Genomic DNA, 18,088 nt, shown 5'->3' with positions numbered 1-18,088 from the left:
CTGGCCTGCCAGCATCCCACTTTCCTTGGAGTGGCCGCCTAGGGGATGACCTGATTTTCAAGGTCCTGACATCTCTTAATGGAGGAAAGAGAACAGGAAAGGAGGTGTAGGGAGGAGGTAGGCTCCCTGTCCTCCTTTTTCTGGACATCTCCATCACCTTGTTTCTGTGATCTGGCCTTCAGCTTCTTTATGACTGGCTACCTCCCTCTGGGATTTGAGTTTGCAGTGGAGCTGACATACCCAGAGTCAGAAGGCATGTCATCCGGCCTCCTCAATGTGTCTGCTCAGGTAGGACTCTCATTTGGGGGTGGCTCTGAAGCGGAGGCTCTTCCCACCTTCCCCTGCCACCCCAGGCTTGGCCAGTGTAAGCCTTGCGTGTGGCAGCTCAGTTTCCCTGTGGGATAGTTGGCTGGGCCCTTGCTTCCAGACTTCTCTGTCCCTTTGCAGGTATTTGGGATCATCTTCACCATCTCCCAAGGCCAGATTATCGACAACTATGGAACCCTGCCTGGGAACATCTTCCTGTGTGTGTTCCTCACCCTTGGAGCAGCCCTCACTGGTGAATTGGGGTCTCAGGACAATATGATGCTCTGACTGCTCATGGGTTTAGGCTGTTGGCAATTTGGGGCCCCAGTGTCTTGACTGATCATATAACTAGGGGTTCACAAGCATGAGGGAGAGAGGAAAGGGCTTGTTAGGAACTCCATTTGACAGGAATGCATGTTTTGGTGGAATTAACATAGGTTTTGGCCCCAAAAGACCCTTGTATGAATCCTGGGCTATGACACTGACCTCCATAGCTTTTGACCGTGGGCAAGTGGACCAACTTCTGGGAGCTTCATTTCCCTGATCTGTAGAATGGGGATTGTGAGGATTGGAGCAGTGTGTGCACACTGCCTGCAAATAGAAGTGATCTGTTAGTGGAGGCCATTGTCATCACTGGCTTCTGCCTGTCAGGGACAACAGTGGTCCCCAGGCTCCATCAAGTTGGCTGAAGGTAGCCCCAGTTCCCTGGAGTATCTGAGGGAGGTGTGGGATAGCTGTGATCCTTAACAGAATGAGGGTGCCCTCTGGCGGATGAACTTGACCGTTGTTCTGCTTGATAACTGTCTCTGTTGCCCTTCCTTCTGGATCCCTGGACCTCAGCATTCATTAGGGCAGACCTCCGGAGGCAGAAGGCAAACAAGGAAGCTCCTGAGAATGTAAGTATGTGGGAGCTGCTGGGCGGAGATCTGGGTGGTGGGGGGGCCCGGGTTGGCTGAGGATGTGGCGTCAGGGGAGGGGGTGGGGGGAGCTCCCAGAGTAGCTGGTTTGGTGGGGGCTCTGCATCACACACAGCAATGAAGAGTTTCCTCAGGGGGTGTCTCAGCCCTGCTTTTCGGCTGCCCTTTCCTGGGCTCCTCTCCTGCTTCCTTCCCTCCTCCTGGCCCCCTTGCTCTGCTCTCCAGAGTGTGTCACTGTTGTCACAGTCTGCTGAGCAACACCCTCCCCTTGGATCCCAACACAAGTCCTGAGGCCCTGGCCCCTCCCCTTTCAGCTGGGGGTCAGTGGCTGGAGAGGAAGGGTGGGCACCAGGCGGCCCCCATTCTGTCATGGCAATGGTGGCCTCGAGGCAGTTTCTCTCCTGGCAGTGCCATGGGGATGGAGGGACTGGACTAGCGGGTTGTCAGTAGGGCTGTGAAAGGACAGGTCAGGAGCGGGGAGTTGGTGGTGGGGGAAGGGGAGAGGAGCTGGACAGGAGTGTGATCTAGCCCAGGAAAGTGTCCCCATCTGCTCTCACTGGCTGGGAACTATTTTATCTATTGTTAGGTGTCAAACCTGTGCCAGGATGAAAGGAATTTCAACTCTGAGAAGGAGTGAAAGTGGGATGTAAAAATAAATAAATTAAAAAAAAAACACACACAAAACCTATTACAGAGGTAATACATGTTCTTTGTAGGAAAAAAACTGAAAAATACAGAAAAGTGTATGAAATTTAAAAGTCATCTATAACACCATCACCTGGAGATGAGGTGCTGGGTTTTTGCACTACTTTTATATGTCTATGTCCACGTGTAATATGTATGTGTATATATGTCCACATGGAATATATGTATGTGGAGATTATATGCATGTATTTTTTAAACAAAAACGGAATCTTGTTCTGTCTGCTTTTTGCTAGTTGTGAACACTTTATCAGGTTGTTAGTCCCTTACAACACACTTTCAATGACTGCACAGTGTTCTAATGATGCACATGGATAAACATGATTTACTAACAGTTTTCCAGTCTGAGAACATTGAGGTTGTTTCCCATTGTTGATATAAACAATGTTGCGATTGATGTCCTGGAAGCTGAAGTTTTGGGCATGTTCTTAAGCACACTATTTCCTTAGAAATGGATCAGTGGTCTTGGATATTTTTAGGACTTTGATGTATATTGTTGAACTGTTCTTTAGAAGGTACTGTTGGTACTACAAATTTACATTGCTCTAGCCGTGTGTGAGTGCCAACATTGAGGATTTATCATTTTGAAAAATCTTTCCCAATTTTCTAAGGCGAAAAGAGTATCTGAAAGAGATACATTTAGCATTTTAAGGATACATATTGGCAGATGGATGATAATCTTTAGTTCCTTCCTGTCTGTCTTCTGATCTCAGGCTCTAGAGTTGGCAGGCAGCAGCCAGGGGCAGGTGGAGGGAGGCACCTAGGACAGGAGATTCCATGGGAGATAGGGAAAGCCTGAGATGGGAACGTTATTGTCAGCAGCATGTGGGGACTGTGGCATCACCACTATGTGGCATGGATGAGGAATCGTGTGATTTGGAACACTTTGGTGACTATATCGTGAGCCTGGGAAGAGGTGCCTGCAATGAAACAGGATAGATTTCCAGTGAAAAGGTTTCAATTTGGAATGTGATATATTGTGTCAAGTGATAAGAGACTTTGTTATGTTTACTTTCTAATCTGTCTTTCCCTTGGCAGACATAGGCAAACAGAGGAAAGTAAAGGTAGCTTGTAATTCTGGCACCCAGAGATAACCTAGTAACATTAGTCACGTGGGCTTTTGTACCTTGCTTGTTTACTTACAAGAGCTTGACAACCTTTCTACACCATTGCACCCCCAAACTGCACAACTACATATGTACATTTCCATGTCCTCTTGCTTATTATTTAGGATGTTCCATATTTTACTCTCCTTGCAGCCAGATGCTTGTCCATGTGGTCCAGGTTTGTTAATAAAGGTTGGAGGTGTTGGCTCAGTACCTTCCGTGTGGACAGAGGGAAACAGCGCTGAGTGGGAACAAGAGACCAATCCTATGATGGGTCTCAGCTTTCAGTGTCCCTGGATACTCAGTGTATGTCTCTAGATGTCCCTTGTATCTGGGGGAGTCTGGTGTTAATTGGGGGGGGGAGTCAGAGTCGTGCTGGAGTGACACCCAGGGAAGCTCGGGCTGTCAGAGGGCATCTCCAGGAGCTGTCCTTTCACACCTCAAGGTGGTCGGTGTAAGTGGGACCTGCAAACTGTCACACGGAGTCACTCTCAGAGCCAGGTGAAGATGGGGCAGGCAGGGCATCTGGACAGAGCTGCTCTTTCTAATCAATGAGGTGTGTTGTTTTGGTAAAAAAGAGACTGAACTTGTGGCTTGGGGGTAATGACTGACCTTGATGATGAAAATCTCCCTTTGGGTTTCCATTTTTCTTCCAGTTGGTAGTTCTCGGCCACAGAGAGACTGACCCATGTTTGATTGTGATTTTGAGGTGATGGCTCTGGAGGAGGTGGCTGTGTGTAGGTTTGTGTGTCAGAGAGAGAGGAGACTGCCTGATTGGCTGAAGTCAGCTGCCGGCTGCTTGAGTGAGGGCTTCTCATGGCTGATGTGGACCTGGTGCCCAAAGTTAGCAACATGGAGAATGGGAAGTTTGGGTTTCTCCGGCTGTTACCATGGCCACGAGCTAGCCCTGAGACATCCTTGGGGAGGGAGCACCATTTGTCCAAATGATTGCGGAGTCTAGCTTGGCCCTGCATGTGCTCCTCCAGCCCTCAAGGTGCTGGCTGTGGGGTGCTGGGTCTGTGCACGAGTCCTTCTGTCTAACGAGATGAGCCCTTGAGGGAAGAAGCAATGTGTTCCGAAAACGGGAGACAAATGCCCACGTTGGCAGTTGGCAACTAGGGGCTTCACAGGATAATTTCCAACCTCTATTTAATTCCCACTCAGTTAACAAGCGTAACGGAGAAGATCTTCCAATCCTGTGCCATCCTTCCCCATGAAACCTGAAGCCAAACTGACCAAACATCTCCTTTTTCTAAGCAGAAAATATATATATACGTATTTTGAGCCATTGAGTTTATATGTGCTATTATGCATCCTGCTTCTGTAAAATTCTTTGTTGCATCTGTTCTTGAACATTATACAATATTCCCCATCCTGGGGGCTCCCTCTGACTGGGGGTTGTCAGCAGTTCTGAGGGAGGTGTATACCTGGCCCTTTGGAGAGCCACGGGGGTTCCATCCAGGTGGTTAAGCTGTTGGAGTTGGAAGCGGGGTGAGCGGAGATCAGTGGCTCTGGCAGTGGTTTATGGTGGCCGTGGCATCACATAAAGCTGGCCTTTCTGTTCTTCCTTTGATGCTGTTGTGATGGGGTGTGTGTGTCTGGGGAGACCCCAGTGGCAGGACTTGTGGCAGGGCTGATGCTTCTGTCTTGTTCCCTTTGTTCGCTGTCAGGGATGCTGAGTGCCTCAAACTCTGGTTTTTCTCCACGGAGAACAGACTCACTGACAGGTAGATGCTCCAGCAGGAATGGAGTCCCCTGCCCCTTCACCCCAAGGGCTGCTCCCTCGTTTGTCTTGTAGAAACTCCAGGAGGAGGAGGAGGAGGAGGAGGAGAGCAAACCCAGCAAAGCCCCCACTGCTGTGTCTGAGGAGCACCTCTGAGAGGCAAAGGTGGAGGCGACTCGGGGAACACGGAGCACCCCACCTCTTCCATCAGCTCAGCTCTCCTGCCAGCACAAAGGGCTTCTCTGGAGCAGCTGTTGGAGGGAACCAGCTGGAATATCCAGGGGTGGACAGCAGTGCCTCTGCCTCCTGGGACCCACTCCCGAACCTGCGTGGTCCACTGGGGGGAAATGGCACTTTTCACCAAATGCAGATGGGACTCCGTCCCTCCCCTTCATCTTATGGGAGCCAGTGTTGGGAGGCTGGAGAGGACAGTGGGGTCAGTCCCAGCTCCCCGCCTTGCCTCCCCTCTCCACCCCCCACCCCTCGGGAGAAAGCCGGCAAAATTATCAAGGAGAGAAAGCTTATTCAGGAGATTAACTTTTTCTAGTGAGTGTCTTAAGAAGCAGTCCAGTTAGTTGTAAAAGGAGCAGCAGCTGCTGTGGATGAGGGTCACTCTCGGGCGATCAGACTGACGGCTACAGGTCGTGGGAGAGAAAACACCATCAGGACAAAGCCCTCAGGACTCTGGGAGTAGGTTCTCCTGGCTAACATCGGGGTCTCTCTCCAAACCCTCTTTCCTAAGAGCTGATCAAACCAAACATCAATAAACTTGAGAAAACCTTTGTTGTGGGCATGAGGGAGACTTTGGTTTCAGGGAGGTAACTGCCTTGGGATGTGCGGGTGCTTCTGAATTGGGGAACTCTGGTAGCCTGTTTTGGGCAGGGGAGGTTCCTGTCTACATAAGAAGTCCTGGCCCGGGGACTTGGGTGTGAACGTCACCTCTGCTGCCTTCATCTGGACGCTGCCTAAGTGCTCGGGTCTCCAGAGGGAGGGAAGTCCTGCCAACTTCCTGTGACCTTTACTGAAAACTAAGCTGAATTCCTCCCCCTGGAGAGGTCCAGAGTGGCTCTGAGAGATGAGAGGAGAGGGGCAAGACAGGTGGGTCTGCTTGACTAGGTAAGCGTGTTCCGCCTCTGGTGGGGACAGTATTTGCACTCCTAGCCTTTCTCCCCACCTGCTTCTGGCAGTAATCCTTGAACAGATGTTCTGAACTTAAAGGGATTCCCTTCCAACCGGCCCAAGCTGACCTCTCCCCGCCTTGCCTGCTGTCTGGCTCTACTCGTGGGCTTGGGTAGTAGCTCTGGACGCTTGGGGCATTTCTCCTGTGCGTTGAGCTCTGTGATGATGGCCACTGTGCTGTTTTGCTGAGGCCACAGTAGTGGCCACAGCATATTGGAGCAGCCTTAGTGGCAGCAGGGCTGGGGTGCTTGGGCCACTGTGCAAGAGGAGCCCTGTGTGTGTGTGTGTGTGTTTACAGATACTCTGTACATAATAAAAGGTGTTTACACTTTGATGGAGAAGTGAGTTGATGGGTGGGAGAGAGGTGAAGACAAAAGTGTACCTTATCTTTTGGATAAGGAGAAAGTGTTTACTCTTCAGCCCCTTAAAATGTATAAACAATGTTTACTGAAACCATTTTTTTTGAAGTACAGTTGATTTATAATGTTGTGTTAGTTTCTAGCGTACAGCATAGTGATTCCATTATACATATATATATTTTTCATATTCTTTTTCATTATAGGCTATTACAAGATAGTGAATACATTGCTTTAATAACATAATTTGTATTTTCTATTTGTTAATACAAGATGTTTTAAGGCAATAAAAGATTCTCCGTGTGGTCTGTCTTGTCACTGGGTAGGGCAGAGATGGCTTTGGAGGTGTGGGGACAGGCTGGACTAGTGGAGACTTGGGGTAGAGGAGCCACTCCTGTGGCCTTCCACTGAGGTAGTCTTCTGTTGACATAGACGTTGCCATCTTAGTGGGTTATTTTTAAAAGTGGAGGCTGAGAAGTTCAGGTGGCCCATGTTGGGGACTGCAACTCAACACCCAATATACGATTGGGGCCATTTCCCATACAGCGTCCACATGAAGACGGTTCACCGGAGTGTGACTGCGACCAGGAGAATCCCCTTTGTTTTGGCTCAGCCTCAAAAGGTGGATTAAATGTTTATGAACCAATCACAGCATCCACACCCCAGATCCCACCTGCCAGAATTGGTTCGGTATCTGCAGTCTTTCTGAATCATTTTTCTTCTGCATTGTCCTACTTGTTGCCACTCTCCCCTTCCCAGTTGTGTGTGTTACCTGGATGGGCTGCAGCAATAAGTTTTGTGCACATTTCTTCTCTAGAGACTTGTGCTGTGCCTGTGGCATTCAGGCACCATACTTGTTAACAGTTCTCAGCTGGAGAGACAACATAACTACTTTAAATCATCTGGGAAGGGAGCCAAGCCTGGGCTGTTAGAGAAATCTGATATTCATAGTATCTGCTATATTCTGTCATTTCTTTAGATCCTTCGGGATCTTGTCTTTATTTATCTGGAATGTTTCTGTGATACATGACTAGAAGATCCACATCATTTTACACTCTCATTCAGTCCTTTCTTAGGTTGGCTCCCTGTGGACCTCTACTTTAATGTTGACTGTGTAAGATCATTGCTTTTCTTAATGTTTCATTAAAATAGTAACAGAAAGGTGACTTGTACTGCTGATCTGTTTTTCCAGGTGTAGTATTGTGGGGATGTAAGCCTGGAATGGCACCATAAAGGAAGCCAGCTTGAGAATGAAGCCAACAGAGGTGGGCAGAGCGGGAAGAATTCCAGAGAAATGGAGCTGAGTCCTGAACAAACCGTTCCTGAAGCCTATAATCTTCTTTCCAGTTTTGTGAGCCCATGTTATCTTTATTACTTAAGGTAGATTTTGTTCCTTTCACCTATAGAGCCTTAACTGATAGAGAATTCCTGTTCAAGTATCAACTTCAAGCTTCCCTTCATGTCCTCACAAGTCCCCTGCCTCCCCTTCTGACTTGTCTCCTACTGTCTACTTTCTAACTTCACTATTCTGTAGTTACAGTGATCTTACTCCTTGAATAAGACTAGATGCCCCCTCTGCCCCAAGTGCCTGCCTTGTGTCTTAAGACATATGATCCCCAGGATTCAAGTCTCAACTCAGATCCCATCTCCTCAGGGAGGCTTTTCCTGATGGGGATCCAAGTTGTGCACCTCCCTCCCCTTCCTGATCACAATACCATGTTTTCTAGAGTTCTTATCACTGTCTGAGGTTATTCTTTCAGGTGTGGGCTTGTTGATAGTCTGTTTCCTTGACCACAGGAGCAGGGACATGGCCTGGGTCATTCATCTCTCTTTCCCGAGTGTCTGGCACAGAATAAGTGTTCAATAGACACTCACTGAAATAGTGAATGGGCTCTCCCATGCCTGTGCTGTGCGTGAGGGCCCAGCCAGCGTGGAGGCCCTCGGGGTTGTGTGTGGAGGGCAACTGTCTGCTCCAGTGCCTTGTCCTTGGGGTCCAGTGTTCTCCTTTCCATGGCCATGTGTCTGTGTCTTCTGTGCTGCCCCGTTCTGCTTTCTCAAGAATCTGTTTCTTCCTTGGGAAGAAAACAAGAAAGGGTTCTAGCCATTCAGTTGTGAACTTAGAATCTTGGAGGTGGGGAAGGAGAGGAGAAAGACTTGATTTCACAAGAAATGAGCAAGAGGCAAAAGGCAGCCAGGCTTGCCTGGGTCTTGTGCTGTCCTACTCATTATGGTGGACGTGATCAACAGAAAGCTGTGATTCTCCTCTGTTAGGGCTTAGAGGGGGCCAAAGTACAAGGACGAATCAGAGTAGAGGGTTTTTCTATTTATTACAAAATTCTTTACACAAATACAACTGACCAGAAGGTCTAAAAACAGCCCAGACTCTTCCAACCCTGATCCACCTGGAGGCACAAGGATAGGAGTCATGCTCACTTGCAGGGGAGCCCTTCTTTGAAGAACTGCCTGTCCCTTGGATGGTTCAGAGTCTCGGGTCCAGCAGCAGAGAGGAGCCCAACCTGGATGGACAACCTCTGGAAGCAGCCCTTAGAGGCAGCTGCTCTGGGTGAGGCAGCAGCTTTAAGTTTCACAGTTCAAGTGTTCCCACCATACAAGTCAAATCAAGGGGTCAAAATAAAAGGAAAAAAGCAGAAGGCTGGAAGAGGGACCCTGGAAGCAGCTGTGGGTGGGGAGAGGGCACACAGTGGGTGTCTGAGTGCTGGCAATTTCTTGATTTGGATGGAGGCACAGAGTATTCACTTCAAAATGATTCTTTAAATGGTACATACATTTAAATGGTACAGACTTCACATATGTTATATCTTAAAAATTTCTAAAGAAAAAACGGAAATGTAAAAGGCTAGAAGGGGCTAAGGGGGCTGAAGATGGAGCAGAAAATAAGAAATTAAAAAGCACAGGGTTGCAGGAAGATGATGGCAGAGGTGGAAGATGAAGTCTTGGATGTGGTGATGTCGGCCTCAGTTTCTCTTCTTCTGTCTAGATCCTGGTTCTGCTTCTAGGTACCGGAGCCCAACTAGCATACCCAGGATCGAGAAACCTTAAATACAGAGACAAGATGAGTGGCTCACACAGGCACAGCACTTTCTCACACCGCTCATACGATCGCTTTCCTGCACCAGCCCAGGGACTGGGACAGTTCCTGCTGGAACCCTGGGGTCATCGGATGCTTACTTGCCACCATCAGGGGTGCCAGGACGCCAATCGTGGGAGCTGCGGTCCCATAGACGAACAACTCGGAGAGGAAGTGGCCCAGGGCAAGGAGGAAGGTCCAGAGTGTGATGTGGTAGAGCCTACAAGGGAGCAGACGGAAAAGGGACCTGAAGGTACTGCTCGTTCAGTGCAGACGAAACGTAGCAGACTTGAAACACACAAACAGAAACCCAGGAAATGACTCAGGCTAAAGGAAAAGGAGACTTGGTCCCAAGAAAGACTTGGCTGCTTGACCACATCAGTGTATTTACTTCTAGGGCAAAACTGAAGGTTTCAATTGCTAAACCAATGGGAGGATGGTCCAGGCATCCAGAGTGGAGCTCCAAGTCTTAGCAAGGTGGTTAATCGAGCTACAGCAAAGCAGAGTCTGCATTATGGCAATCCTAGGTGGTGTAGGCAATTTTGGATTAATCACCCTTAAATATTCTACTTAAACTGGCTTGACTGTAGTTCAAGCTGACCCGGCAGGTGTTTGGCCAGGGGCTGGTCTGTGCTCACATGAGGGATGCCAAAGAATGAAAGGCCTGTAGGGGGAATGGGTAGCAAGGACCTCTCTGGGGCTTTTAGATGCTCTTGCAACATGAGCTGGTGATTCTGCATCTTAGTCTAGCAAAACAGTCAGATGGACAACACAGTGACAACCTCATGGGAAGACAACTTATTCCTCAGCTTTGACAAGGAGGTGGAGGAGAGAGAGGTTACATGATGATCGATAAATTGGATTGCTGATATCTTTTTTTAATTATGAAATAAAAAAATTATGAACTACCTCAAACATATAAAAAATTACACCTAACAGAATAGTGTAATTTACCCCTATGCAACCAATACCCTGCTCCATCAAGTCTGAACATTTTGACATTTTTGCTTCAGATACTTTTTTCTAACAAATAAAATACTAGATATCAGGTAAAGCTCCCTGTGTACCCTTGCCCCACCCTGATCCCATTCTCCTGGTTCCCTTCTCCCCAGAAGGAACCAATATCTTAAATTTGATTTTTAGCCTTCTTGTGCATGTTTTTATACATTTAGTAAATATGTCTGTATGGGAGTTGATTCTGAGTTTCCAGTTAGGGAGAGAATAGAATCAGAGTGCATATGAGAAGTCCATGGACCAAAGTCCCAAGCTTAAAAAGGGTTGGAAATAGAAATCGGCACTTGTAGCTGTCCTGTGTAGGAGAAGGGGAAATGAATGGGTAATGTAGGTAAGGGTGAGTCCGAGCTGTCTCTGCTCATTCCAAAAGCACAGCAAACAAAAGCTACACCCATTACCCATCAGCAATCTCCATGATGGTGAAGGTTTTGAAAATGGTTATTCAATCCTGACTCCCTCCCAGGCACTCTGAGAGGCAGAACAGATGTACTAGTCTCATTTTACACAGGAAGAGACTGAGATGCAGAGAAGGCATATAATGAACTCGTTGCTACAAAGCCAGTTACCAACAGAACTGAGACCAGAGCCCATTTCCTTGTTTTCATTCTTGGGCCCCAGGCTGTTTCCACTAAACCACACTGCTTCCAAAAATACGTTGTCAATCTAGAGCAAGTAAACCAAGGTTCAAAAAAATAATAAGATAAAAAAATAAAGCTGGAGTGATTGCAAGGCTAATAGCCCTGCTTCAAATCCCATTTGAGCCAGTCTTCCTCAGTTTAAATTAACTGGGTCTCTAACATGTAGATCTACAAAATCAGCAATGAAAAAAATCACTACCTCCCAGGGCTGCTAGGAGGAGACAATTGAGGTCACGTAGATGGAAGCATCTGGCATAATAAGAGGAGCTCAATAAATATCTTCTCTTGCGCAGATCCTGAGAGTTTGGATGAGACAGAAAAATATTTGAGTATGAAGCTGGCATTTTGCTGGTCTTACCCAGAGATCTGAGCAAACTTTCCACCTTGATTGTGGTGATTACTGTTGTTGGGAGAAAGCTCGTGCCCCCTCCAGTGGCCGCCACTGGCTACAACACTATCCAGACAAGAGGCAATGACTGCCTGCAATTTTCCACTCTAGTCTATGTGAGAAGCAGAATACAGATGTCCTGGGTTCTCTGTCACCCTCACCTCCTGACTCTGCGTAAACGCACAACAGTTTACTTATGGGCTCATTTTTTCACGGATTGTGATTTTTGTTCACTCCTGCTTTTCCAGGAGGAATGTGAGAATAAGGTCTGTGTGGGTGGCCTCTCTAAAAAAGAGCACACCAGTCTATTTCTTTAGTAGAAGAAAGGCTGATTCCTTAGTAAAGAAGTGGAGGGGTAGGATGCAGGCCACTGGATCATGACATAACCTGTTTGCTATTGTCAGTTTCAAAGAATTTTCAAACTTTAAAGTCCTTCAGGACTATTTTGTTTTTCAGGCCTGGAAGGAATGGAACCCATTAGCCTTTTATTATCCACATTCTAGGCTACTGTATCAAAATTAATAGGTCTCCAAGGAAGGCCCAAAATAGGTATGCTTAGCATCTGATGTTCAACAGAAGGACACTAACACTCTTCTCCCCCTTACATACGTCTTGTTGTGGATGTCGATGGCACACAAGCAGCGAATCACTGATGAGAGTAGCGTCCAGATCCCAAAGGTCCGAGCTTGGAGGCCATTCACTGTGTAGCAGAAAAAAGCAAGAGTGTTGAGAAGGGGAGGGTCAGGGTCCTGTCCAAACTCTTCCTACTTCACCAGTGGCTCACGGGAGGCAGGGAGCTGAGCCTCAACTCCCTCTGGCTGGGCAGAGTAGAGATTCTGGTGCTGCACGTGGGAACTAGAAGGAATGGAAAGAATTCTAGAATGAGAATTGGTTCAGCTCCTCTTCAAAGGTCTACAGTTGGGTGGGTGAGTTCCAGGAGTAGAAACCCAACAAAGAGCCCACCTAGGCAGTAACTCCTGGATGGTATAGTTTACACCTCTGCCCCAGAAGCCACCCTGATGTTGGTGAAGCCCAGTGAGTCTGATCAGGGCAGGTTGGGGGAACGTTGTGGAGAGCAGTCTGTCAATATAAGATGCCTAGGAGAACAGTAGACTTTCAAGGCTAATGCAGGAGAGAACTCACACTGGGACCTATCTAGATGTATATCTGGTCTTTAAGAGACCCAAGTCCCTGCGTCTTCTCCTGAATCCAGATCTATATTATGTGAACAAAGCCCAAACCAAGCTGGCTTCCTGTGCATGTGGTAGTGGAACAAAGCAGTGTTTCCTTGGTGTCTGCTGGGGCCACCGTCCTCTGGGTAGCTTCATCCTGGCACTGACATATTAAATATCTTGTCCTGAGTATGGACCATAGTCCACCATGATAGTGCTTCTTGATCCTGGACATTTATTAGAATCAACTAAAGAAGCTTTTTAAAATTACCAAGACTTGGGTACCAGACCAATTAAGTCACATGTTCTGAAGGTAAATCCAGGGCTAACCTGGTATTTTCTAAAAACTCCCTTCCTTGGTGATTTTAATGTACTGGCACTGATCAGCATCCAGTAGTGGGGAATGCCAAAACAATGAAAGCAAAAACACTTCCTTTGCTTGTCAATTTTTTTTTTTAATCTCTCTCTCTCTTTTTAAAAATTGAAATATAGTCAGTTTACAATGTTGTGTCAATTTCTGGTGTACAGCATAATAGTTCAGTCATACACATACATACATATATTCATTTTCATATTCTTTTTCATTATAGGTTACTACAAGATATTGAATATAGTTCCATGTGCTATACAGTATAAATTTGTTTATCTATTTTATATACAGTAGTTAGTATCTGCAAATCTTGAACTCCCAATTTATCCCTTCCCAATTCCTTTTCCCCCTGGTAACCATAAGTTTATTTCTGTGCCTGTGAGTTTTCTATGGCTATGTTTCTGGCCTATTGAGCATGAGAGATTTTAAGACAAGACTGACAACTGAAAGGTCTATTAATGTTGACTTGGGCTTTGAGGATTTTCCAACCTTTGGAAAACCAGACAGCAATACCAAATACACAACCCTGAAGACCTTTAGATGATAATGAAGTGAGAAAAAATTCCATATGCCAAACAAGTATCTAGCAGTTAGCCCTGGAGGGCTACATTTCTTTATAAAGCATTTTGACAGCTTCTCTGATGACAAGACTGAGGAAGTTTCTCTAGTGAGTAAGATACGAAAGTGGAATATCTCACCAACCCTAACCAGACTAGGCATCAGGTGAAATTCTACAGGATGCTCCAGAGTACTGCTATGATCAGCTACGTGCCAGGACAGCCCCCAGGTCACGAGGGAGGAGGCAGTCTCTACTTCTGGGCTGGACACACACAATTCTTCTGCTCAGCTATACGCCCTTCAGCAAATCACATGACCCCTGGGCTTCTCTGTCTCAACATGAAATTCAAAGGGCTAGACCAAGACAACCTCTAAAACCCAGTGAATCTATACAGGGCTCCTTGGCCATCTAAGGACGGCACTGAGGATGAAAAGTGGAACCGTCCTGCCCACTTTTCCAAGTTCTTCACTCCTGTTGTATTTGAGCTTTGTTCAAAGTGAACCTTAGCCTACTTAGTTTCATTTTATATCCAGATGTTGCAGAAAAATAAGCTAGGTCAGAGCCTGAATCTGGGTTAGCTATAAATGTGACACAGTTGTCAGCTGCTATGAAACGGTGCTGCAGCTCAAGCCACCCCGCACATCAGCGCAAGGAAGTGCAAGCTGAAACATGGAAACACTCTCAGCAGAGAGGCTCAAGATGCTGGGAGAGGCCACCATGGGCCTTGAGAAGTTCCTTTTGGGAGAGCAACTTTGAGGGATTTTGGATATCTTCTCAGGGTCTATGTCACAGTTTGAGAAGACCTTGGATTAGTAACTCTCCATCTGCAGCTGGGATATGAACCGTGTGTGCCGTGACTTGATTTCTGAAGGGGGCAGAGCTAATATGAAAAGCCTCTTTGTGGTTTTCGAGTTGGGCATCACAGAGTCACAAAGTAACTCTTGTTTCCTCACTTGCCCTGGTAATGCTTTTTGTACAGACTACTGCCTGGGACACTGTAAAATGAATGAAAAGGTATTCAGAGAAGCTTGAGGAGAAAAAGGACCAAGTGCTACCTACCACGTCTTCTACTCTAGTGGCTTCCAAAGGCTAGAGTAGGCAGCATCAGGACCACCTGGCAATCCCAAACTGCCAATTTACCCCTCCCTGCCTTCCCCTTTGGTAACTAACACAACGTTGTAAGTCACCTATACTTCAATTAAAAAAAAGAATCACCTGGGAAGTTTTTAAATAATAGATTCCTAGGCCCCACCAAGGGCGTGAAAGTTTCAGTAAGTAGGTCTGGAGAGGGAAATGCCCACCTATGCTTTGCTTGTTCGTTCTTAGGTATTCTAGGTTATTCTGATATACACTCTGGTCTGGGAACCACAGTGTAGGCCACTCCCACAAGGGCTGTAGGTCTCTGCTTTCTTACCGAGGTCTGGCTTGCCGGTGTAGAGCTTTTCATAGAGAAAGGTATGGTCCCGGAAGCTCTGCAGCGTGTTCCCCATAGCGATGATGGACACCATAACCAGCCAGCTTCGTAACACGTTCAGGAACCGGCTCATGGCTCCCCTCAACCCTCAGGGCTTTTTGCCTTAGAAACAAAAGCAAAGGGCATGATGGTTAGTCTACTTCAAACATAAGCTCGCTCGCCTCTGTAGGTAACCTGTGTAGTTAACTCACGAGGGCTGTACTAAGCTTATTGGGCCAATCATTTCATAAACTCCTCTCCAAGTACCCTAGGCTCATCCACCCCCAGTTATCTTTTTTTAAAAAAAATTTTTAACAATGTCTTTTTTCCCAACAGTAATTATTTTTTAAAAAAGCTTTTTTTTTTTTTGCTTTTTTTGAGGGGGAGGAGGTAATTGAGTCTATTTATTTATTTACATTACTTTTTTTTTTTCCAGTGTAGTTACTGGGATTGAACCCCAGACCGCATGTGTGCTAAGCATGCGCTCTACCACTGAGCTATACGCTTCCCCTCAATAGTAATTAAATTAATTTTTTTTTATTTTTAATTTTTTGTAGGGGGAAGTAATGATGTTTACTTATTTTTTTCATGGAGGTACTGGGGATTGAACCCAGGCCCTCATGCATGCTAGGCATGTACTCTACCACTGAGCATACTCTCCCCCCAACCTCAGTCATCTTTACACACTACTTTTCCTTCATAGGGGTGGCACACTGCCTTTGAATATCAACCTTCAACCCAAGTGTGCTGACCTTCACCTAGAGTGAAAAAGGGTAAATAATGCAGTGGATGGGGATGACAAACCCAGAGGAAAAATGGAGAGAAGAAAGGGAACAGAAGAGAGGGGTACAAACAGCACTCTGAAGTAATAAAACAGACTTCCGTGTAAGACATAAAGACATTGGTCTCAATATTTAGTCCTACTGACAATGGTGAATCAACAGTATACTTTGCAATAAGTGGCACAGTGTTTATTTTTGTCTAAGGAATTTCTCCAAAATATTAGCCTAAGTCAGAACTCTTTTCTCTGGCTGGAATCAGTCCCCCAAGAGCTTTACTTCTCACCTGGTTTGTCATGGCATTCCTTTGTAATGCAAGTGGCTCAAAGGTGATTATAAATCTACTAACAATGCCTGCCTGGCTACTGGTGACAAATCCTTCCAAACACAGAGAAGTCTTATGCATTGAGTGGAATCTATGTTGTGAGGGCAATATTTACATTCTTAAATTTTCTCTATTCTGGTTCTCAGGTACACCATGCTCCATAAACTAGGAGAACAATCTAAAAGTTAAAAATAAGTAGATTGTGGTGATTTGAGGATTAGTAAGAAAATCATATGGAGAAGGAAAAAGCAATGTTGCTGTTGGATAGCAAGAGAAATTACAATAGTTAATAGTTATTGAGCACTCATGTTGCCACGCACTGTGCCAAGCCCTATCATGTATTATCTCATTTAATCCTTAAACAAGGTAGGTAGACATTAATATTTCCATTTTACAGGTGAGGTTGGCACGGAGATTAAGTGACTTCCTTGAGGTTACACAGCTAATAGATGACGGAGCTGAGATATAAAGCACAGTCTGTTGGTCTCTTCATTGCAATACTGCCTCACTGAGAACATTTTGACAAAGTTTCCTTTTTTGAGGGAGACAAGCATACCATAGCCACTTCTATCTCCAAGTTGTTTAGAAAATACAAACAGGTTATGAACTTTTTGTTTTTTAAAAAAACAACAAAACCGTAGATCAACCCTTGCTGAACATTGATTTCAATCAGCTTGGTTTAAATAAAAACACACGTAGATAAAAAAAAAAACCGAGTAACAAAATTACTTCTTCCTGTCTTCGTTGTGTTTTCTTGGCCCGTGGTTTATCTGTTCTCAGGTTAATTTCTTGGCTTTTAAGTGGTGATAAAATTTTAGGCTTCCTGTGTCACTTTGGCAGTAGAAGTTTGAGTATGGTCCTACACTGCCCAGCTGAAGCAGGTACTAAAGTCGGTAATGGCTCAAGACAGTGTGAAGCCCCCCAAAACAAAGAGCTCAAGAGAAGGAATGGTCAATGGATGAATACCTCAGTGAAAACAGGTCACATAAGTGGTGGACTTTACCAAAGTCCAGAGACAATGGGCCTTTACTGGAATCACAAGCAGTTACAACATAGACCAAGATCTGCTTACTCCCCTCCCCCACCATCCTCCTTGTTTTCTCACCGTCCCTCAGTGGGCGACTCAGGCTTTCTCCTCTCAGGGTCAGAAGAGCTGCACGCATAGCCCCCCTCTTTGACAGAACACATGCCCATTTCACAGAAGTTCTTAGAAACCCCAGCAGATAGATGATGAAGGCAGAGCCTGAGCACACTTCTGAACTGCTCTACCAATCCCTCAGCAAGATTTCCCTAAAGCTTCTGAGGGCCTCCTAGAGTATGAACATCTATTCTAAAACTTTGTCCTGGCCCAGGCCAGCAAACGTGCAGTGTTTACTAGAGTCAGGAGTGAGTTTCCTTTCTCGGCCCTACCATTTAGTAGCTGTGTGACCCTGGGCAAATAATTTACACTTAACATCCTAGGTTTCCTCACTTGCAAAATAGAGATTAAAAATTCCTGTCTCAAGCATTATTATAAGAATTCCAATTCGTGCATCCCCATTCACTCGTTCCGAACCTATCTACCAAACCTTCCTCATCTCCCCAGCTCCCTCTTCTCTCGGTCTCTGGAATCTCTTTTCCCCACAAGAGGTTGCCTCCCAGGTATCTTCCTTCTGTACCACCTCCGTTTTTCCAGATTCTCCAGATCCTCAATCAGATGCCACACAGACACCTACCTCTTCTCCCTCACATATACCTTACCTGGCAACTGTACCCCCAGAACAGCAGCAGCAGCAAGAGCAAAGCTTCCCCAGGGCAGCTCCAGCCCTCAATCCGCCTGAGACACTTGTCCCCGCCCCCACCCTCAGCCCGGCTCCAGGATTGGGTTGTTTCCATCAGGCCTCGCTCTGATTGGCTGTTCCGGTTCTGTTCGAGCAGGAGATGGGGCGTGAACCCCTTTACTGCCAATCAGCGGTTGCCGCTGCCCAAGCCTCTCCCCCGGTACGCGGCTCCTGCAGTGAACCCTCCTGTTGA

At 46.4% G+C, this 18,088-nt stretch overlaps 2 protein-coding genes across 4 annotated transcripts in view; one reads left to right on the top strand and one right to left on the bottom strand.

The window, feature by feature from the left end:
* Positions 1 to 7,867, top strand: part of FLVCR2 (FLVCR choline and putative heme transporter 2) — a 58,318-nt gene extending 50,451 nt beyond the window's left edge. For 2 of the 3 annotated variants that reach the window (XM_074365215.1, XM_074365214.1), the window contains 4 exons: positions 183 to 288; positions 448 to 559; positions 1,147 to 1,202; positions 4,830 to 6,731. In XM_074365215.1, coding sequence (XP_074221316.1) covers positions 183 to 288; positions 448 to 559; positions 1,147 to 1,202; positions 4,830 to 4,910 — 355 coding nt within the window. In that variant the 3' untranslated portion in view covers positions 4,911 to 6,731. Of the gene's footprint in view, positions 1 to 182; positions 289 to 447; positions 560 to 1,146; positions 1,203 to 4,829; positions 6,732 to 7,481 lie in introns of those variants that run through there. The other variant, XM_045523254.2, reaches the window with a different exon arrangement.
* A 730-nt stretch (positions 7,868 to 8,597) lies between these two features.
* On the bottom strand, positions 8,598 to 17,998 carry ERG28 (ergosterol biosynthesis 28 homolog). Its single transcript, XM_010963090.3, has 5 exons — positions 17,816 to 17,998; positions 14,933 to 15,094; positions 12,027 to 12,117; positions 9,479 to 9,597; positions 8,598 to 9,344 (listed from the first exon to the last, which is right to left on the bottom strand). Exons 2-5 carry the CDS (start codon positions 15,063 to 15,065, stop codon positions 9,265 to 9,267), a joined length of 423 nt encoding a protein of 140 aa, XP_010961392.1. The 5' UTR covers positions 15,066 to 15,094; positions 17,816 to 17,998; the 3' UTR covers positions 8,598 to 9,264.
* Positions 17,999 to 18,088: the final 90 nt, after the last annotated feature.

This window comes from Camelus bactrianus, chromosome 6, assembly GCF_048773025.1.
Source record: "Camelus bactrianus isolate YW-2024 breed Bactrian camel chromosome 6, ASM4877302v1, whole genome shotgun sequence".
Taxonomy (NCBI): Eukaryota; Metazoa; Chordata; class Mammalia; order Artiodactyla; family Camelidae; genus Camelus; species Camelus bactrianus.
Note: the sequence above shows the minus strand (reverse complement) of the source record. Positions and strands in the feature narration are given on the sequence as shown.

Bases quoted from the DNA above. Each gene is read 5' to 3' on its own strand.
- ERG28 (XM_010963090.3), bottom strand. From the start codon at position 15,065: ATGAGCCGGTTCCTGAACGTGTTACGAAGCTGGCTGGTTATGGTGTCC. The intron at 9,598-12,026 runs GTATGTAAGGGG...GCTCCCTTGTAG, and splicing joins ATCGACATCCACAACAAGAC to GCTCTACCACATCACACTCT. The intron at 9,345-9,478 runs GTAAGCATCCGA...TCTGTATTTAAG, and splicing joins GGCACCCCTGATGGTGGCAA to GTTTCTCGATCCTGGGTATG.